Genomic DNA, 22,733 nt, shown 5'->3' with positions numbered 1-22,733 from the left:
CCCTGATTGGCTCAAGATTGCTGGTTTGAATAATGAACATGCTAGTGTTAGAAACAGTGATTGGCTGAGCACTGCTGCAGTGAGAATGCAGGCTGGATGCTCAGGGCTTCTGTTCCTTTGATGTGTGTTGGATGAGCTGGAAGCACAGGTTAAATCTCTACAGCTGTCTAGAGTGAAAGGATCTGTTATCCAAGCTTTCTAAGAGCAGTGCCTTTGCATTCTTTTGTTTAGGCTTTCTGTAATGTCTAGCATCTTTGCTTCATGCTAGGAGACTTGTGCTTTTCTCTTTCATTGTCTATTAGAGTAAACTGCTTGTGACGCCAGACACGACAGCAGTACAGCAATTTTGAAGGCAGGAAGCGGCTGCAACCCGTCTGGCGTTGCTGTATTTGAAGCACTGCCGCGATGCGGTTCCCTTAAGAGGATACTTGGTAGTGCATTCACTTTTTTTAATCACTGTCTGCAGTGACTTCTTTACCAGGGTCCTAGTTGAAGGATAAGTGATGCTGCAGTCCCTCTGGCAGGTTTTTTCTTGCCTTTTTTCGAGGGCTGCATGTCAAGGCCCTGCTGAAGGAAAGGAGAATGAGGCAAATGAATCTCCAGCTCCCCGCCCTGGGGACCAGGGACCAAAGATGCTGGGGAAACCGCTCAACAAAGAGACCAATCCTACTGAAAGGAGACCAACTATTCTATTGGTAGTTGGACCCGCAGAACATTTCACACAGGTATTGTTGCTTTTATTCACCACCATCCTTCCCTGTGGGAATGACTTTCACTAGCCTAGACAGGTGTGTGTGAATGCGATGTGGCTGTAAAAGATAAAGGATGTGGGATGCTAATACTTGGTTGCACGGTTGGAGGAAAAGAGAAATAGTGAATACCTATAGTTTGCCTCTTGAAATGTTTGTTTATGGAAGTGGCTTGATGGCAAAGCTATTATTAGGGACAAAGGTTGCGTTAGCGCTGAAAGATTATATTACATAGGTGAATAATCTATATTATGGAGTGGCAGAAGTTATTTTGATAGAAACTGGGATGTTAAATTTGGTTCGTAATTTATTTTACTGTGCTTGTTTGTTTAAAAGTATTTCTAAACTGCTTAATATTTAAAATCTCCAGGCAGTGTTCAAACACATTTACGGTTGTGTTTTACAAAATAAATGGGATTTGAAGCTTCTGGCATTGTTGTGTCTTTAGAGACACTCATTATTTGTGGTTAATTGTGGAACAAATTATGAAGCTTTGAGAGGGCATGATACTGGCACTTTAGTTGAATTGTGTTTGGCTACAAAAACCTGATATTGTATTCAAGTTAAGAGTTGACTTCATTGTAGACTTTCAAATGTTCATCTCTTTGTACTGTAGAATGTTATTTGGAGAGAGAGAGAGAGAGAGTGTGTGTGTGTGATAATGTGAACCTTTTATTTTTTGATATGGGAACCTGCCTTTCAAAGATGAGGGGTGCTAAATGTCTTACACAAAAGCTGGAGGACCACATATAACTTTCCTCTATAGTCAATGCAATTTTAAAATTGTCACTTGCGGGGGAATAGAACTGAAGCAATCATATTTTTAAAAAAGCACCTTTAAAATTAATGTGAAATGATCTAAGCCCACAGCCAGTAATTTATTGCTTAGATTTGTTAGTTTACATGATAGGATAATTTATATATCAGCAGACTTATTGTGTTGAAAACTCTGGTTCAGGATCCAGCAAGGGCAGAAATTGGCAGTGTTGCTGGTCTCTAAACCTGGATGCTCCTTGGAAAAAATGCAAATTGAAAAAAATGTAAATTCTTTACATCCAGAGTTTATCATTCTGAAAGCTATTCCTGGCATCTTTTCTATTGAAGTTATCTTTTCCTGTAGGGTAGAGCCTTCATTAATTTTTCAAGCAAGCAAGCCACTGTTCCAGATTATTCTTTCTCGAACTATCGTTAAGCACACTAGATCTTTGTTATGGGCTGGGGAAACAATTTTTGTGAGTGGCACAAATGCTCTTGGTTACTATTGGACCTTCTTGAAGGTCGTTCTTTGACAATGTCAGGCTTGGAAAGTCACATTTTTGGCTGGAAAACAAAGTGCCTGCTTCCATATGAAATTCTGGAGGCTTTAGAAAGCAGGAGGATATTGCAAGCAGAGCCTCTTCTATTGCAACACTCAGATTTCAGAATGCCCTCCTTAGCCGGCTCCATCAGCCTTCCTTGCTAAGTTTTAGGCACCAAGTAATAAAACCAGTTTGCACAAACTTTAGTATTCGCACTCTCTCCCCGCAACCCACTGTACATTACTGTTAAATTTATTGTATAGTTTTAGTGTAGTAACTTTATTATTGGACATTAGATTTTATGAAAAGGCATAACATAAGTAAAAAAACATACACATAGTGTGTTAGAGAACATACGTGACAATAAACATGCTTTCTTTTATTCCACTTTCTGGATAAAATGAAATGAATGCTGCTAGTGTAATGTTAGACTGGGAAAAAAGTCCCGCCTGTTGCTCTTGTTCCCCTGGATACGTTAGATGTTCCTTAGCTATGTTGGCGTCTCAGCTTGCAGTTAGAGAGAAACTGTGTTCTCTCTACAAGAAAACTTAACTAGGGAGGAGGGGGTTGAGAAAGGAGTCAAGCAAAGAAGCCATCAGTTAAAGGCTTCAAAGATTCAGGGACTACAGTGGTACCTCGGGTTACAAACACTTTGGGTTATAGACTCCGCTAACCTGGAAGTAGCACCTCAGGTTAAGAACTTTACCCCAGGATAAGAACAGAAATCGCGCACTGGCAGCAGCAGGAGGTCCCATTAGCTAAAGTGGTACCTCAGATTAAGAACGGACCTCCGGGACGAATTAAGTCCGTAACCAGAGGTACCAGTGTATATTCTTGGCTTCCATTGCTCTTTCAGAGACAACATAAAAATACTACCCTCAAATAAGAAATATAGTAACATTTATTTGTTATAAAACTCTACATGGTTCACATCACCAAGTTTGTTTAACATTTTGGGACCTTGATACCTGAAGGTGTACCTCTTCACACATCGTAGCTTCCCTTGCTTTGAAATCATTACAAGGGTACCTCAGGTAAAGTACTTAATTCGTTCTGGAGGTCCGTTCTTAACCTGAAACTGTTCTTAACCTGAAGCACCACTTTAGCTAATGGGGCCTCCCACTGCCACTTCAGCCTGAAGCAAAGTTCTTAACCCGAGGTACTATTTCTGGGTTAGCGGAATCTGTAACCTGAAGCGTCTGTAACCTGAAGCGTATGCAACTCAAGGTACCACTCTATTTGAGACTTCCTCAATACCATGGTGGCAGGTGCCAGGCACATTTTGCCCCCAGTTATCCACTTGCAACCAAGTGAAGATGCCTGGGTACCAGGATAGTGCCTGACATCTCCATCATCTGCTTGCCTGAGGACAGTGTTTGAAACTCAGATACATAGGTTAGGTGCCAAATAGCTCCTTAAACCACGGTTACATTGGATCTTGTTTTTACACACTAATACTGCATCCTGTAGAATTCTACCAGTTATATTTTATCTGCATGATCAGAATGAATTTCAGGAACCAAAATGCTTTTTCTGTGCAGCCTGAGCAGGAGCAGTAAAAAACATTACAGTTAATTGTTGTAGCTTGTCTTCACTTACCCCATCCCACTGCCCTGCTCACAACTGTGAAGAATATTCTCACGTTATGAATGGTCTGTGTCACCATTAAGAAAAAGAGGTAGGAATAGGCCAATATATATGTGGAATGTCCCTGGATCAAGTGACTTTTCTTTTCTCAGAGTTCTTAAGCTAGCTGAAGGTCGTCATCTGAACTAGCCAGAGTTTTAATTGATAACCAATCACAGTCAATGCATCATTTGAAAACAAGACTTTAGAGCTGTCTTGTCCAAAAATGGCAACTAGACATTCCATGTAGTTGACTGTAACCTTGGTTTAAGGAGCCATTTGGCACTATGCTTATATATCTGATTTTCTAACATTGCTTCTGAATGCCATTGCCAAATTAGGTAGGGGAAGGTGTTTATGAGTGAAAGGGCCTTTTCAGCTCTGGCCCTTTAGTTATTAGTACAGTGTTGTGATTTAACATTTTAGCTGTGTGGTTTTTAAAATTGCTTCCTCTTACAGCTTAGTGCTGCAGTATTTTATTTCCCTACTTTGTTTTAGTTTTGACTAAATTACAGTTGTGTTTCTATAGCATTATAATTGGTGTTTTATATAATTGTGATTTTTAAGTTTGTCACTATTACCTTGTACACCACCTGAAGAACTATTGTTATTAGTGGTTTGTAAGCAGAATGAAATAATAGATATCTTACATTAGGAGTGAGGAAAACTGTACATAAAATTATAGAGTTGTAGAGTTGGAAGGGACCCCAAGGGTCATCCAGTCCAGCCCATGCAATGCAGGAATCTCAGCTGAAGCATCCATGGCAGATGGCCATCCAATCTCTGCTTAAAAACCTCCAAGGAAGGAGAGTCCACCACCTCTCGAGGGTGTCTGATCCACTGCCAAATAGCTCTTACTGTCATAAAAAATCCTAGGCAGTATTATCTTGATTCCTCCTTCTTTTATAGCCCTGTTCATGTGTTACTTGCAGGTAGGACTTGGCCCCACCCCCACCACTGTCTGATAACAGCTTTTGCTCAGTCAGTGACATTTCCCTTGCTGTCCTGTGGCAGAGATTTTAGTCACAAACCTTGTGATAGGAAACCTCCACTTGGTCGCAAGGGGGCGATCCTGAGTCACAAGAAGCGACTAGTGACTGGCTAATTTCGAACACTGAACCCAGGGGGTCCGTAGCATCATTCACATAACAAAAACCCCCATAGAGATATCAAACTTTTCAAAAGTAGGAGATCCATGGCTTGAATTTGAAAAAAAAAAGAGGTCCACAGTACTTAACTAATTGGGTCCCACTGCTTTAGAGCATGCTTTCGCAACCTGAGGTCCTCCATGTTGGCTGGGGATGATGGTAGTGGTAGTTGTAGTAAAAAATATATAAGAGGGCATTTGGTTGGGCAAGGATTATTTGATGACCCAAGTACAAATAAACATTATGTAGTTAAATAAGGCCAGTTTCAAAGTCCAGCAAGGGATGGCTTTGTTTATCCTTACTGTTGGGCAAGTTTTGTGACAAAGATGACCTGTGGAATAGACTGTTCTTTCCTACGGGTGAAATTGTGATGAGCACATGATACATTGGCACATGATATACTGGCACAAAACCATCATGTCCAAATCCCCACCAGTGTGATGGCAGTTTAAAAAGGTCAGTTTTGGAGTCGAGTTGTTCCTTTCTCATGAAAAATTTTCTCTTTGTCAACCAATTTGAAGCTTTGATTTATGCAACTGTTTTTTGACTGAGTGTCAAATAATGTATTTCTTTTTGTACTGTTTGTTCCTACAGTCCCTGATGTGGCAACTGTACCCTGTAACAGTGGTTGGGGGTGGGAGAGGTCTGCTTGACCCAGCATTGAATCTAGACAAGAGGCACAAGTGGCTTCGGCCAAAATTATTAAGGGGTTGGATCAGTTCCCTTGTAGAAACATGGGAAGCTGTCTTATATTGTCAAACCATTGGTCGATCTACGTCAGTATTGTCTACACAGATTGGCAGCAGCTCTCCAACGTTTTGGACAGATGGCATTCACAGCTTTATCCTGGAGATAAAGAGATTTAACTTGGGGCCCATCTGCATGCAAAGCAGATGCTCTACCACTGAGTTAGAGCCCAACATATGAAGCTGACTTACTCTGAGCCCAGGCCATTGGTTTTGTTGCTGAGTGTTGTGTGCACTGACAGGCAGCTGCTCTCCAGGATTTCTGACAGGGTGCTTTCCCAGCCCTACCCAGAGAAGCTAAGGATTGGTCTTGGGACCTAATGCGTACCAAGCAGGTTCTCTCTACCACTGGGCTTTCACTTATATAGAAAGGATACAACATTTGGGTAAGGATACAACATTTGAGTAAGGACAATGAGAGAAGTGTATAGAATTCTGCATGCACACGGTTCAAAATTAGCCAGGTGGGTCCAACTGCAACCACATAGAGATCTCTGGATGCCAGGTAGACAACTGACATCTCCATCTGGCTGCCCCTCCAGCTTTCTTAAGTGGGTAAGCAGAAGAGCTTACTTATTGCATTTATCATAGAATCATAGAATCATAGAGTTGGAAGAGACCACAAGGGCCATCGAGTCCAACCCCCTGCCAAGCAGGAAACACCATCAGAGCACTCCTGACATATGGTTGTCAAGCCTCTGCTTAAAGACCTCCAAAGAAGGAGACTCCACCACACTCCTTGGCAGCAAATTCCACTGCCGAACAGCTCTTACTGTCAGGAAGATCTTCCTAATGTTTAGGTGGAATCTTCTTTCTTGTAGTTTGGAACCATTGCTCCGTGTCCGCTTCTCTGGAGCAGCAGAAAACAACCTTTCTCCCTCCTCTATGTGACATCCTTTTATATATTTGAACATGGCTATCATATCACCCCTTAACCTCCTCTTCTCCAGGCTAAACATGCCCAGCTCCCTTAGCCGTTCTTCATAAGGCATCGTTTCCAGGCCTTTGACCATTTTGGTTGCCCTCCTCTGGACACGTTCCAGTTTGTCAGTGTCCTTCTTGAACTGTGGTGCCCAGAACTGGACACAGTACTCCAGGTGAGGTCTGACCAGAGCAGAATACAGTGGCACTATTACTTCCCTTGATCTAGATGCTATACTCCTATTGATGCAGCCCAGAATTGCATTGGCTTTTTTAGCTGCCGCGTCACACTGTTGGCTTTTCTCCAAAGAGTACATGATTCACCCCAGTCCTAAGTTAATCCCTAAAACAACCCTGTGAGGTAGGTTAGGAGGTTATAACTGGCCCATGGTCACCCTGTGAGCTTCATGATGGAGTGAAGGCTTAACCCAGATCCCCTAGGTCCTAGTCTGACACTCTTTAACTACTACACCACATAGGCTTCCTACAGTACTTTTGCTATGGGGCAGCTAAATAAATTATGTAGGTATGTAAATATGGGGAAAGCAAAATGTCATACTGAATCCTTATGTTACCTCACTACAAAGTTTCTGACTGTGAGCCTGATAATCACACAAAGATGCATCTGAAATGGCCACCCAAACATTTTCTGGGGTCTATTTTGTGAGCAGAATCCTAAATTGGCATCTTTATTCTCTGCAGGATTTCAGTCTCTGTGGCATAGCAAGTAGGAATGGCCAGTGCTCTCTGAATGTTGCCTTGCTCAGCCAGTCCCGCCCAACATGACCAGTGGAGGCCACCATATTTGCCGGCATGGAATTGCAACATTCCATTCCAGGGATGCCAAATGTTGATGGTCAGAATCAGGCTATTTTGGAGAAGGGAGGTATTGTAAAATGAAACAGGGATATAATTTAGTGGGACTGAGTCAAGAGTGGTACCGGCACCTGATGTGAGAAGAGCAGCTTGTGATAACTACGTGTGTCAATCCTGGTGCTGGTTGAGTGTTCATATGAGGGAACATCACCATGGGGGTGACGGTACAAAATGAAAGCATTTATAAATACAAAAACTCAAATCAGTGGAAAATATTTACAAAGTGAACAGCACACCAGTCATACCAAAGGGTAATTGGAACTGCCATAGTTGCAGATTTCTCAAAAACCATTTAGAGCTAAATGGAACTTGAGTGTGCCTGGCCTTAAAAAGCTGCAAAAATCCCTTGTTATATTGGAATGGATAATATTGTGTAATATTCCACCATTTCTCCAGGCAGCTCAGGGTGGTGCATTGGGTCTCTTGGGTCCAGTCAGAACAATCCTGTGATGTAGGTTGTCGAAAGAGTTACTGCCTCAAAGTCAAGGTCACCCAGTGAGTTTCATAGCTGGGTAGGCAACAGAATCCAAGGACTTTACAGCCCCAAGTCGAAACTGTCTATTGCACAAGATGTCTGAACCTTTTCAGATTTGGCACTCATTTTTTTAATTTTTTACCATCTATTTGTGTGAAGCCAGTGCTGGTGTGACTTGCTGTAGGTTGGGCTGTGACCTAGTTGGGGAGTTTTAACCCATCACTGCATAGTTTGATCTGTCACATTATTGGTACAGCCCATTAGTGCTACAGGAACAGTGAAACTCCCTTATGACTTTTTCCACGTTCCAACTATGGTTACCAGTTTCCAAGTAGAGGTAGATTACTTTGTAAAAAAAAAATGTACGAAACTGTCATAAGCAACGTGCATGAGCTTCAGTTTGAACTAAAAAGTGACGTCTCTGGTCCCTGGGGTGCTGGGCTCATACCCAAGCTTTAGATTTCTAGCTATCACAACTAAAATATTTGTCTTGAGTTTAGCTCTGTTCACCTAGTTGGCAGACGTAACACCAGAAAGTGGCAACACTTTGAGTTCACTTGGGTGAGAGCACTTGGACGTTGGTTGGCAGAAGTGAGGTGAAGTTCGGGTTGCTTTCCCCCCCTCTTGCGCAGCCTGCTGCTGATCTCTAAGAGGATCTGGAATTTTGAGACAAGATCCTGTTTGCTATGGAGAATAGACGTCAGAGGTGGAGGGGGGAGAGAAGGTTAATCCATGTTAGGTAACAGACATTAAAGGGCACAACTGTTGGAATGATAACTTAAAAGGGCTCTGAACGGACAAATTGGTTGGAAATGCTTTTCCTATTTTTCATCTATAATTAAACTGCTTACCAGTTGAACATATAAGTTGTGGAGACATAATTAAACTTTATTTTGTCAGGATTTATTACAGTGTAGTTTCCCCACAATGTAATGTTCCACCTTTATGGTATAATTTGCGTTCGTGATATAATTTTGCCAGACACATGGCAACTTTTGTTTAATTCTGCCTCTGAGGCTCTGTTCAGTTTAGTAGTACAGTTTTGTTACAGTACTACTTCCTGCTTTCAGCCTTAAAAATGGGTTTAAGCAGAGGTTTGATGTCCATCTGTCATGGACGCTTTAGTTGAGATTTCTTCATTGTAAGGGGCTGGACTAGATGACCCTGAGGATCCCTTCTAACTAAACTTTATGTAACAAAAGTAGGATCCATTTTCCCCCAAGAAAAGGTCTTGGTTCCAGCTTGTGGTATGTTTGGAGGAGATAAGCCATCTACCTGACTTTGGACATAAAGGTAAAGCTAAAGGGACCCCTGACCATTAGGTCCAGTCGTGACCAACTCTGGAGTTGCGGTGCTCATCTCGCTTTACTAGCTGAGGGAGCTTGCATACAGCTTCCGGGTCATGTGGCCAGCAAGCCACTTCTGGCGAATCAGAGCAGTGCATGGAAATGCCGTTTACCTTCCCGCCGGAGTGGTACCTATTTATCTACTTGCACTTTGACGTGCTTTCGACCTGCTAGGTTGGCAGGAGCAGGGACCGAGCAACAGGAGCTCACCCCGTCGCGGGGATTTGAACCCTGACCTTCTGATCGGCAAGTCCTAGGCTCTGTGGTTTAACCCACAGCATCACCGGCGTCCCTGACTTTGGACATAGGGCTAAGCCAAATCATGGCTTGGTTCTCAGCTGTGTGGTTGGGTGGGAGAGCAAAACAGGCACGATTTCAGTCCTGTGCACAAGCACACTGCACATGCATCTTTAAACCACAGTTCAGCTTAACTGTGCTTCAAAGTGACATGTAAACCAGGGCACTAATTCAAACTGCTTGTCTGTCAATCTCAGTATTATGTACATGCTGACATGCAGCAGCTTTCAAAGATCTCGGGCAGAAGAGTTTATTCCAGCCCTGGCACCTGAGTTGGCCTTTAGCTAGAGATGCTAAGGGTTGGACTTGGCACTTCTGCACACAGCACATGGGCTATACTGCTCAGCTACTGTCCCATCCCACAGTCTTGTAAGGCCGCTCAAGGATCAGAGTTCAGCAATTGTAATTCCATAGCTAGCAGCTGGTTCCTGTCTGTGAATGCTATCTCCTTGCTTCTCCCACAGTTCAAAGTGAATGGCTGCAAAATGGGAACTTAACCATGTTCAGTACTATTTTTCTAGAAAAAGAGGAACTCACCTCTTTCTGTCTCATTCTCTTAGAATGGGAATAGCACCGACTGAGTTCCTGCTGGAAAAAAGTCGTGACCATGTCAGTGAATTGAGCCTGATGCTAGAACTATGGTATGCAAACGTGTGTGTGTAATGTTAATTTGTGGGTGTAACATCCTATTTTTTCTGCGGTATTCACAACAGTGTGAGTAACAAATTACACCTCTTTTGCCTGATCCCCCTATTGAATATTAAATCAGAATATTGTTTATAAAATGATTTAATTTTTTTGGTAGAACACTGGCCACTGCAAGGTACCCAGCGCTGCCTGAAGTATACTTCAATGCAAACATGTATAGCAGTTGAATGAGTTGCTCATTCTCACCTAGTGGTTCTTTTCCCTTCCTCTTTAAAAAGCTGAAACACACACGCCACTTGTTTCATACAGCCATCACAGAAGGTGGCATAGCATATCCTGTTGAGCTCACCTTTCACACCTTACCACAGCAGAGAGGAGCTGGGGCTGGTACACAAGCTGGGTGCTGGGTTTTTTTTTAGTGGTTTTCAGGGAAGCTTTTAATGTGTGACATTTTAATGTATTTTTAATCTTTGTTGGAAGCAGCCCAGAGTGGCTGGGGAAACCCAGCCAGATGGGCGGGGTACAAATAATAAATTATTATATAGTGGTGGCATCTGCTTATGTGGAACTCCTTCCCGCAGGAGACCCACCAGGCTTCATCCTTAGTGGGGTTCAGGTGGCAGTGTAAGGACATGGTTATTTCAGAGGGCATTTGAAATGCCTGGTGGCTTTGTTGTGTTTTTATGTTGCTGCTGCATTAATGACCTGGTAGTGTCCGAAAGTGTTTTGTGTTTTGTCTTAAATCAGGATCAGATTTGCTTCAGTAAGGAATCATTGGTTCTCTTCTTCTTCCCTCCCTCCTTCGTCCCCATTAGTCTTTCCCATACGAATTGATGTTCAGATAACAGTTTGGGTGTCCCGAGTGTCTTTTGCATAGGGCTTTCACTCTTTTTCATACCAGTAAAGTAGAACTGTCACATAGCGCTGTCTAGAGCAGCTCTGAAGCCTAGAAGAGGCTGCAGAGGGTTAATCTAGCCTGCCGGGGAAAGTGACGTTAGGGGAAAGCAGGGATTGAGCAATCTGGAGCTGCCTCACACGCACTTGTCAGGAATCCAGGGTGGCTGGGAAGGGCTTGAGAGACACAAGCTTCCCTTTTAAGCAGAAGGGCAGGGCTCGGGCAGCCAATCACAGCACAGCAAGGACAGCTCATAGGCATGTGTCATGAGTCTTGCCGGCATTTCCTCTCAAGCACGAGAAACGAGAAAGGAGCGGAATTGGGTGGTTTACAAGAGAGCCTGAGCACAACTGGGGGAAATGCTTTGCCTGTGCCTCTATGTGCCGACTTTTGGCGAGTCCCAGGCAGAGTTTGAGTACTTTGAGTCGAAGGGGCTTCCTGAGAATCTGAAGCCCATCTTCAGACTGAGCCTTTTGATCCCTTCCCAGGAGTTCTCCACCTATCGTCAATGGAAGCAGGTATGAAAGAATGCATGTGAGCTGAATTGTTCTAATCTGTTCAGTATGACCTCCTCTATGCCTTCAAGGAGTTGAGGGTGGCACACATAGTTGCCTTCCACTTCTTTTATCTGGACAACAGGCTGTTGAGGTAAAATTGGTTGGGACTGGGTCAATGGCTCAAGTTTAGTCTGTGAACTTCAAGGATCAAGTGGGTATCTCCCTAGTTTAAGCCCAGTTCTGTTCTGGAGGCAGGTTCTAGCTTGGGATAGTTATTAGCTGCTGCTCTATAGCAGCTTTCAGTGTAAAGAGTGTTGGTGAGTCATCTTCCCTGCCCTTCCTCCACAAGTTCTCATTTTCCTTGCAATGTAAATACAGTATGGAAGATTGTGTGGAGATGTAATAGGTTTCCAAAACCCACCTGGTGCATTTCCAACATTCAGCCCTTGTGCTGCCTTCTGCTTTATACTACCTATTTTCCACAGCAATTTTGGCCAGGTCCTTGATTCTTCTGAAGGATGGAACTGGCTGTGCCTATTGTTGCTACAACTGAGCTACATGCAAATAAAGAGGGTGGAGAGGGATGTACCAGGCACATTTAAGGTGAAGAGGAGGCATATCCGGGGCTGGGTGGCATTGTTGGTGGCAGGAAGAAGGCAGCATCAGTTAATCTCTTCATTTCCCACCTAACTTTCCTAACACAGGAAGTTCAGTTCAAATAGCCAATGTTCTGTTCAGAGTATGCCCATTGAAATTAATGGACATGGCTAACTTAAATTCATTCATTTCAATTGGTCTACTTTGACTAGAAATTAGTGGGATGCAACCCAGGGTTCATGTGAAAGTTCAGGAGACCATAAGTTTTTAAAAGCAAGCCTGTACAACTTGTAATCCAATACAGCCCAGCAGTGTCTGAATGAAGTATCTGAACAAGAGTTTGGCATAAATGGAGCTGTTAAGCACCTGTCAGGCAACAATGCACATCTGGTGGGCTGTTTTGAATTTGGTGGATCATGTGTTGTGCTGGTCTGGTTTAAAACATAAGTACATAAGGGGTGTCATATTTGTTTCCATAGGGAAGATGGGAAGCTCTCACAGTCAGAGCAGTGGTTCATCTAGCTCAATGTTACTGATGCTGTTGTCAGCGGAGGAGACAGGGTATCTTTTCCAGCTCTAGCTAGAGGTGCCTGGGCAGCATGTTGGGTAAAGTGTTTGATTAGGACCTGGGAGAAACCTCACGTAATCACAAAGCTCGCTGGGTGACCCTCGGCCAGCCCAACCTACCTCGCAGGGTTTGGTGTTTTTTGGTAACATCTTTATTGAAAGTTCAAAAGGCACATAACTATATGTGCATCAAACATGGTGAGGTGCAAACAAAAAGAGAAAAAGAAAAAGAGAAACAGAACCTGTGCAGAAGGGAAAACAAAGGGGGGAGTGGGGGGAAACCCAAAACTGTATATTCAAATTCAGTGATATTTGGAATCCATTCTTACAAATAGGTTAAGATCTGATGAAGTACAGTAACAACCTTGTAAAATATACCTCGCAGGGTTACTGGGAGGATAAAATGGGGAGGGGGCGAACCATGTACTCCACCCTGAGCTCCTTGGAGGGAAAGGATAGAAATGCAATAAATAAATAAAATGAAATTGAACCTGGGGCCTTCTGTATGAAAACCAGATGTGTTACCGCTGAGCTGCAGCCCTTTCCCTCTGGCAGTGTTACCAGTCATGGCAACATGCAGTAGTTGCTGCTATAAAGATAGTAAGTAATAGAAGGGTTAATGTGCACATGCAGAGAGGATTTTGAGGGTGATAAGTCGCCTACTTGATTATGAATCTTCCTCATTTCATCATTGCAGTCCCAACAGGCTTCTGGTAAATTAGCCAGTTAGCTGGTTTTCATGAGGAATTTGGGTTTGTTCAGAACTCTCTTCCCTCCCCTCCCCAGTTATTTCCTTCATTCTCTTTCTAGTGTTTGAAAGCCAGCATCTTGCACCTCCCCAAACTGAAACAAACATATTATCAGATGTGCTTCAGATTTTTGTTAATGAGTTAATTACTCATTAATTTGCTTGTAAGCAAAGGCAAGCTCTTAGCACTTATTCAACAGCCATGGTTGAAGGAGAGTGTATGATGGTATCAGGGCAATAAGATTGGCCATGCAACATCCAGTATGACCCTTCCTTTCACATTGTTCTGTTGGACCTTCACACTAGCAGTGTGTCACAATGTCATGGCTATCAAGGCACTGATGAATGCTGACTAGGCTAGAATCCAACAGCCTTGCAATTTGTAGCATCATGCATTCAGATGTGGTTACCAGAAGTCTTTTGCTGACATGGAGACACTGGATGGGGTTGAGGACAATGACTGAGGGGATACATGGAAGCAGACTGATTTTTTAAATGTAAATATCAGAAATGTACGAACACCACACTGTTTAGTACAGTAACCTTAAAACCTGCATCAATTGGGGCCTTTGCAGTCTTGCTTTCTCCGTGCAAGAAGATTAATGTGCAGACTCAGTGCACATGTAGGAAAGAATTTCAGCACTGACCGTGATGTGAGCCCAGACTTACAATTTTAGAAATCGTTTGCATCACAGAGATGCGAGTTCAGTGGGGGCAGATTACTTGGCAGAAGCATTTGGGAATGCTCATTGGCAGACATTTCCCCCTTTTGCCTTGTATCCGCTGCAGTATCCTTTACAGAAAGGGGTGTGTTTTTGGCTTCTCCAGGACCAGCTTACAGGGACCGCAATGCTTCATTGCCTCTCCCAAAGGGTCATGTGGTATTGGGAAACCCTGAATTGGCTCGTTAGCAGTTATCTGATGACATGCCAGAGATTGCCTTCTATCTTTAGCTTACAAATTATGACCCCTTCTATCTCTCTTCTTTTACAACTGTCACATGTCTGTCTGCAGATTAGATCCACCTTGGAAGTCTCAAAGGTCACCGCAGATGGTGACCGGCTGTCCTTATTAAGTTTAGGTTAGGAGGGGTATTAAATTATATGAAGGCCTAAGTTTAGTAATAAGGGGGACAGGGAAGGGGAGGAAGGAACATTTCAAATTAGGTCTAGCGTAATTCTCAGGGGAGTCGTTTCTTATACAATATGAAACGTTTATTACTTTAATACAGAACATATTTATCAGCAGCCTAATTATTAAAAATGCAGTATGCTAACTCATTCCTCTTTTTAAAATAATTTTTCATGGTCTTGCAAGTGGAGCTAGGTATTGACAGGTTCTGTTTCTTGGCACTCTAGCCTAGTAGACTGGTGTTTAATGCAGGCATCAGCGACTCATAGCCTTGTGCTGTGTGGAGATCAGCAGGCAGCCCAGTTAGAGCCATTGTGAGGAGCCAGCTGGTCTTTGCTGGGTGCTTTTCGGCATATAATTATCTCACTTAACAAATTTCCTGCTCTCTATGCAAAACAGGTGATAGAAAAGCAGGTATTGACCCAGCCATTTAGTTGCTGTGTCTGGTTTGCTTACCTGCGTATCTGGGCAAGGCTCAAGGTGCTGTTTCCTGCTAAGAGGAATGTTAAGGATGAAGTTTCCTTATTTATTAACAACATGACTTTGCCATCTCTTAATCTCTTCTGTAAATATACACTTTGCTTCTAAAATCCAGTTTCCCCCAGTATCTTGCACAAGTGCATAACTGCAGGGTGACCAAATCAGTTCATGCTTGCCTCAGAGCTGCTTTTTGACATTTCTTTTCAGCTTGTGTGTGTATTTGGTGGTCAGTCATTATTTCTAGTAGCTGGTGTGGTTTAACTTCCTTGCTTCCCTGTTCAGAGGCAAAGTATGATGACATCTCTGTACCCAGTGCCTAGCAAGGAGTTTTTACAGAAGAACAAGCTCCCCCCCCTCTCTTTCTCTTTCTCTCTTCTCACTTCTCTCAAGCCCATGACATTGATCTTGCATCTTAAGACAAGGTGTAGCCTAGCAGTGTTTGGGGAAAACACACACACTGTCTCTCAAAAAACCAGCACAACTGGTATCAAACATATTTGGTTAAATTTAAGAGCTCCTGGCAGTGGGGAGTGGACTGCTGTGCTCCAGTTCTGCTTTTAGGGTTTCCATAGGCATGTAGTTGGCCACTGTGAGAACAGGATGCTATATGTGCCATTGGCCTGATGCAGTAGGGCTCTGGATTCTTAGTTTTTACAGTATGTGTGAGGCTGTTCAAAAACAGGTGTGCTATGTATTCTCCCAGCTCCTGTTCCCTAGCCACAGCTATATAAAAAGGCTACAAAATGAAGTCCAAGCAGAGATCATTTTGCGCAGGGGTTCCGTTCCCAGCCCCCGTCTGCGTCGATTGGGCATGTATAAGTGCACCCTGCCCTGCTATGTCCCTTGTTCTGCCCTCTTCTGTGTCCAAAAGGATCCACAGGTCTTCAATTGTGTGTCCATTGGGCGTGCCTAAAATGGTCACCGCCTGTAATGTTATTTTTATGTCTTTTCATACAGAAAATCGTTAAAGCTGGAGATAAGGACCTAGATGGGCAGCTGGACTTTGAGGAGTTCGTTCACTATCTCCAAGACCATGAAAAGAAACTGAGACTGGTTTTCAAGAGCTTAGACAAAAAGAATGATGGTATGCACATTTTGGTTTATTTATTGGGAGCGAAGGGATTCTGTTGCAGATTGTCTGGCAGCTTTGTTTTGTTCATAAAGCTTAGAGCTTACTTGTCATCTTTACAGGCTGTATTGACGCCCAGGAGATCGTGCAGTCCCTTCGGGATCTGGGAGTCAAGATCTCTGAACAGCAGGCTGAGAGAATTCTCAAGAGGTAAGTGTTGCAGGTGGCTCTAGTGTTTTCACTCTGGCGACCATGGTGTAAGGTGTTAGCTTTGTCTCCCTTCTCTTCCTTTATATCTCCCCCCTTATAAAACCTCTGAAGCAACTCTGCAGCATTTCGTCCATAGCAAAGCATGCTAGAGCAGCAAATGGTGCTAGAATAGCAATCACAGGTGAAGATCCACTGACATCTTTTGCTGGAACAGTAGGGACAGATGGAAGCCAGAATGCATAAGAGCATGTGACATCAAAAGTAAGCAGAATGCTGATTCATGAGAGAGCAGCTTTCCGTCTTGGAAAGGATTCTTCATACTTGCCAGGAATTGATTTACGGTGCTAACATTCCGTCCTGTAAGATAGGCAAGTAGCATGTAGGCCAAGCGGGAACTTGCTTAATAGCTGCTAAGCAAGAGGAATGAATGATTTTGCCAGCATTCTGGAATTGCTGTCCTTGTAGTATATAATGCTTTTCTGCAGATTAGATAATCTTAAATTAAGGTATAAATTGAGGTATATGTTCCAGTGCTTGCTGCTTTGATACGTGCATGCAACTTAACATACTGAAATGCTTTCAGCTGCATGCATGTTGCACTAACTTTTAACATTTGTCCCTTTCTTGCTCTTTGTATTCTCCCCTCTGCTTCCCTGTCTGTCAGAATAAGAACGGGACACTTCTGGGGTCCTGTCACCTAGTAAGTACCAAAGTGTATATTCTTGTCTGGCTCCTTTCCCTTTTTGTACTAGTTTTTCTCCCCACCCGCAATGAAGTTGGTAATGTGTAGCAGATTTTTAGTGAGCTTGGTGGTGATGGAGGGTGCGTCCACAGGCAGACACCAGTATATCTCATAAAAACATAAAAAAAATCAGTATCAATATCAGCAAATTACACAGCTAATCAATTTAAAGCACTCCTAAAACAACAGAAAAATATGCAGAATAAGGGGTAACTATTAAAAGCACAGCACATATTTTTGTTTCCAGAAGGTAACTGCAAGCAAGCCAATAGGGCTAAGGTTGAATTGATGCTTAAGAGTATGTTAAAACCAGCACTTCTATGTCTCATGCTTGGGAATCCTTTCTCGATTAGTAAGACATTAATTGGTAAGGATGGAAAAACACTCAAGTTCAAAACTTCTTCCTCCTGCTGCCCCGAGGTAGAATCTACTGACTCATTTGCCTTCCACAGATGAAGCCACACTGTACAGACCATAACCAGGCAGCAAGGACACAAATTGCAGATGACTTAGGGGAGTGCACACACAGTTACACATGCCATTCACTAGTTAATCTGACTCGTTTTATGACCACACATATTAACCAATCTAGACTCTTCCTGTGGAATATCTTATGTCCGTCCTGCACAGCCTTACATATTTAATTTTGGAGGACCCAGTGAAAGGAAGAGGATGTGGGGAGAGGCAATGGAGAAGCCATCTTAGCCCCACATAGAATACAATTTGTTCCTCATGAGCTGTCCTCTGATCCCAGGAAACATTTTTGCCCTCATGACTGTTTGAAAATTACTCTTCCAAGTATTTTACACTATCTCAGTGTTTCCCAACCGGTGTTCTGCGGCACACTAGTGTGCCGCGAGACGTTGCCTGGTGTGCCGTGGGAGGGCACACTCATTGAAATTAGAATTAGACTTTTGCCCCCTGCCCGCCTTCAGAAGAGGTCCAGGACCTCTTTGCTCCCCCCTGCCTGCCTTCCCGGGAGAGCGGAGAAACGCAGCGTGTTTCTCCGCTGTCCCGGACAGCTTTTGAAGGCAGGCAGAGGGGAGCAAAGACTTTCGCCCCCCGCCCGCCTTCAGAAGAGGTCCAGGGCCTCTTCTGAAGGCGGGCGGGGGGCAAAGGTCTTTGCTCCCCCGTGCCTGCCTTCCCGGGAGAGCGGAAAGTCTTTGCTCCCCCCCTTCAAAAGCTGTCCGGGACAGAGGAGAAACGTGCTGCATTTCTACGCTCTCCCGGGAAGGCAGGCAGGGGGAGCAAAGACTTTTGCCCCCCGCCCGCCTTCAGAAGAGGTTCTGGACCTCTTCTGAAGGCGGGCGGGGGGCGAAAGTCTTTGCTCCCCCCGCCTGCCTTCAAAAGCCGTCCAGGACAGTGGAGAAACACGCTGCTTTTCTCCGCTCTCCCGGGAAGGCAGGCAGGGGGGGAGCAAGGACTTTTGCCCCCCGCCCGCCTTCAGAAGAGGTCCTGGACCTCTTCTGAATGCGGGTGGGGGGCGAAAGTCTTTGCTCCCCTCTGCCTGCCTTCAAAAGCTGTCCGGGACAGCGGAGAAACACGCTGCGTTTCTCCGCTCTCCCGGGAAGGCAGGCAGGGGGGAGCAAAGACTTTCACCCCCCGCCAGCCTTCAGAAGAGGTCCTGGACCTCTTCTGAAGGCGGGCGGGGGAACAAAAGTCTTGGCTCCCCCCGCCTGCCTTCAAAAGCCGTCCAGGATAGCGGGAAGCGCTTCCCTGCTATCCCGGACTGCTTTTAAAATGCTGGCGGTGGGGAGCAAAGCCTTTCGGCCCCCGCCGGCCTTCCTGGACCTCTTCTGAAGGCCGGAGGGGGGGGGAAGGCTTTGCTCCCCACCGCCAGCATTTAAAAGAGGTCCCTGGAGATTTCCCTATAGGCTTTCTTCTTGCGAAGCAAGCCCATAGGGAAATTCATCTTGCGAAGTGCCTCAAAAAACGGAAAACCCTTTCGTCTTGCGGGTTTTCAGTCTTGCGAGGCATTCGTCTTGCGGGGCACCACTGTATATATAGTCAATATAGGCACAGAGTTAATTTTTTAAACATTTGCTAATGGTGGTGTGCCTCGAGATTTTTTTCATGAAACAAGTGTGCCTTTGCCCAAAAAAGGTTGGGAAACACTGCACTATCTGATACATAAAGCTCTTAAAATTGTTCTTGCATGTTCTTTAGTCCTCTTCTACAAATATTTATGTTTTGTGTGGTTGGTGTGGAGCTAAAGAGTTGATATGCCAGACCTCCTCCTCTTGGCTCATTTTACCTTCCCAATTGATTCTTGCAGCATGGATAAAAATGGAACAATGACAATAGATTGGAATGAATGGCGTGACTATCACCTGTTGCACCCTGTGGAGAACATTCCTGAGATTATCCTATACTGGAAGCACTCAACGGTAAGAAATTAAGATCCTTCATGCACAACGTATGTGAAACTCATTGTTGCATTTGTGAGGGTCCCGCTCCATGCTCTTGACTCCTATCAGCAGTCTCCATCAAAAGCTAGCTGCCTTCTCGCTCTAGTTGCTTTCTGCTTTTTTATGTGCTTTCTGGCCTTGTTCTTAAAATTTCTGGCACAGGTGAAAGTGAATGTTCTCGGGGAGTGGGAAAGCAGGTAAGCTGCTTGACTTGTACCCAAGGTACACAAACAACTGGGTCCTGCTAGTTTGCAACCTGCCAGCTCTGGAAAGTGATACGATGCTCTTTGATTAAATTTGGCTTTTATTGCTGCATAATGAGATCAAACTAGGCTGTGAACTCCGGAAGAACTCTAGATCTTTCCCCCTGTTCTGTTCCTCTTGGCCAGTCATTTTGAACACCAGCAGATTGCAAGGCTGGCAGGTGGCCCATTTTTGGAACTACAACTATGGTATATTTTCTGAAATACCCTCTAATGAATTTTATTAGCTGCAACCACATGCAGCGGAGAACAAAGCTGTGGCAGATGCAGATAAAGCAGGTGCGGGTGTTGAAATAGTAAACTAGTGCTAATTGCTCCCATGCTTAAATTGTTTAATTTAGGTGCATGATGAACAGATCTCTGAGGAAATCTTCGTGCACACCTAGTGCAGCTGAAGAAAATAATTTTACTCATGCCATGCTTTATTGCTTTGCAGATTTTTGATGTAGGAGAGAACCTGACAGTCCCAGATGAGTTCACAGTGGAAGAGAGGCAGACTGGAATGTGGTGGCGACACCTAGTTGCAGGTGGAGGGGCAGGGGCAGTGTCAAGAACATGCACTGCTCCCTTGGACCGCTTGAAAGTTCTCATGCAGGTAAGGGTGGAAGCTCGGCAGAAGGGTCTTTGTTGTCCTGGCTCCATCAACTTTTCCTCTTAGTTCAAGGATATAAGTAGAATACAGTCTTGCAAGACAGACTTTTCCTCCAGAAACAAGAGAGCTGTAAGATATGCTGATGTCTGCTTGTATGTCATTCTGACACCCAGAGGGAAGCCACTCTCAGCAGTTTCTGTGAGCCCTGCTTTTCTACATATGACCTGCACTTCTGGTTCCCTCCAGAATTTATACTTGTAGTTTTTTGGAAGCTGGGCAGGTCAGGTCAACAACAGCACAGTCCTTGGACTGCGCAGCCTTGGCAGAACACACAATCCCTTAAAACTAGTCCTGACAGCTCTAGCTGGAAATGAGGTAACCTGTGACTTGCTGGCAGCTCTTCCTGTTCTGGGCTCAAAGGACAGAGAAACACAGCTGTCATTAGAAGTACCTTGTGAAATGGGGAATTTGGACTTTGCATAGGAGTCACCGGACTGACCCATGCCTCCCTTTCGTCATCAGTTCCATTCCCCACTGCTTGCCTTTTCACTTCTTGCTGTTCCATGAGCTACTAATTTTGATAATATTGGACTATAGATAACTGATGCTGAACGAAAGTGTCCCTTTTCCTGCTACACTTGTGAGGCAAGCTAGTTTAAAACTTGTATGTAGATAAGAAAAGCTTTTTTGCCCATGCAGGAAAACTGAAAATGGGCCTGGATCCAACCAGAAATGTCTTTCTCCTTTTCAGGTCCATGCTTCTCGCAGTAACAACATGTGCATTGTTGGAGGCTTTACCCAGATGATCAGAGAGGGTGGCACAAGGTCACTTTGGCGAGGGAATGGCATCAATGTTTTGAAAATTGCTCCAGAGTCTGCCATCAAGTTCATGGCCTATGAACAGGTAAATACACACCCAAGGCAATGCGAATGAGATGGTGCTGCTGCTGTTCAGCTAACATCCCAATGTTGAGGCTAACAAGGGAATAAGAAGCAGGTGTGAATTGTGCAGACTGCTGTATCAGATGACAGAATTCTTTTATATCTATAGATCAAGCGATTCATTGGCACTGACCAGGAGGTGCTGAGGATTCATGAGAGGCTGGTAGCAGGTTCATTGGCAGGAGCCATTGCACAGAGCAGCATCTACCCAATGGAGGTGAGTTCCTGAATTTAGCCTTTGGCAGCTGATGTTCTCCTTTTCTTTTGCGTACAACAGACTGCTTTCAAATGTTTTAGATGCAACTCTTCCCACATTGGTGACTTCATTGGTGACATGCCCATCAGAGATACTAAGACTTCACTAGCAGTGTGGTCTATTGCAGTGTTCTTCAGCCATGGTTCCTCAGATGATGTTGGGACTTCAACATTGGCAAAACTGGCTGGGAATGATGGGAGCTGTAATTAAACAATGCCTGAGGACCCAAGGTTTAAGAACACATAATTTACTAGTTATCTTTCTTTGACTTGGTTCAGGAAAAGTTTGTATTTGCCTGCCTGTTCTATACAGGCTTTCCTGATGCATCTGTTTCTTCTCATGGGCTAGGTTCTGAAGACACGGATGGCCCTGCGCAAAACAGGGCAGTACTCAGGGATGCTGCACTGTGCCAAGAACATCCTCACCAAAGAAGGAATGGGTGCTTTCTACAAAGGCTACATCCCCAATATGCTGGGGATCATTCCCTATGCAGGAATTGACCTGGCTGTATATGAGGTAAGAGGCTTGACAGCTGTTTTGTGGGAGATGTCCTTAAGCAGCCTTTCTCAACCTGTGGGCCCCCAGATGTTGTTGAACTACAACTCCCATCACCCCTAGCTAGCAAGGCCAGAGCTCAGGGATTATGGGAGTTGTAGTTCAACAACATCTGGGGACCCACATGTTGAGAACTGCTGTCCTAAAGGAATGTGCTAAGGAAGGCTAGAGTCCTGACACCAATCTGCTAAATTCCAGTGAAATTTCCCACCTGTGCTCTAGTCTAGGATTTGCAGCATGGATTTTCAAAGTTGTAGTATTGCTCTCTCCCTACTCCACCTCAAATCCAATACTATAGATTCGTAAGGGTCCTACCGATGCTTGACTTGATTTGTGAACAATTTATTCTTTCCTCCTAGACATTGAAAAACAGCTGGCTGCAACATTATGCTGTGAACAGTGCCGATCCCGGGGTGTTTGTTCTTTTGGCCTGTGGTACCATCTCTAGCACCTGTGGACAACTGGCCAGTTATCCTCTTGCCCTAGTACGCACACGAATGCAAGCTCAGGGTAAGAGCATTTGAGAGGCCCTTGGATGTAACCTATGATGCAGAAAGTCTTGCTGCTCAGCACCTGGTTTTTAGAAATATATACAATCTCTGAACCTGAAGGTTCTACTTAGCCACAATAACTAAGCAAACACTAGACATT

General features: G+C 44.2%; 1 protein-coding gene across 6 annotated transcripts in view; it reads left to right on the top strand.

The window, feature by feature from the left end:
• The window catches only part of SLC25A25 (solute carrier family 25 member 25), a 40,712-nt gene that overhangs the window by 13,675 nt on the left and 4,304 nt on the right, over positions 1-22,733 (top strand). The window contains exons 1-10 of one of the 6 annotated variants that reach the window (XM_081847654.1): positions 385-725; positions 16,003-16,129; positions 16,237-16,324; positions 16,989-17,024; positions 19,342-19,453; positions 20,174-20,332; positions 21,081-21,233; positions 21,381-21,488; positions 21,876-22,043; positions 22,442-22,592. In XM_081847654.1, coding sequence (XP_081703780.1) covers positions 504-725; positions 16,003-16,129; positions 16,237-16,324; positions 16,989-17,024; positions 19,342-19,453; positions 20,174-20,332; positions 21,081-21,233; positions 21,381-21,488; positions 21,876-22,043; positions 22,442-22,592 — 1,324 coding nt within the window. In that variant the 5' untranslated portion in view covers positions 385-503. Of the gene's footprint in view, positions 1-384; positions 726-11,294; positions 11,544-16,002; positions 16,130-16,236; positions 16,325-16,988; positions 17,025-19,341; positions 19,454-20,173; positions 20,333-21,080; positions 21,234-21,380; positions 21,489-21,875; positions 22,044-22,441; positions 22,593-22,733 lie in introns of those variants that run through there. The other 5 variants (XM_081847656.1, XM_081847652.1, XM_081847655.1 and 2 more) reach the window with 5 other exon arrangements.

This window comes from Podarcis erhardii (assembly GCF_964252035.2).
Source record: "Podarcis erhardii genome assembly, chromosome: Z".
In the NCBI taxonomy this organism is placed as follows: Eukaryota; Metazoa; Chordata; class Lepidosauria; order Squamata; family Lacertidae; genus Podarcis; species Podarcis erhardii.
Note: the sequence above shows the minus strand (reverse complement) of the source record. Positions and strands in the feature narration are given on the sequence as shown.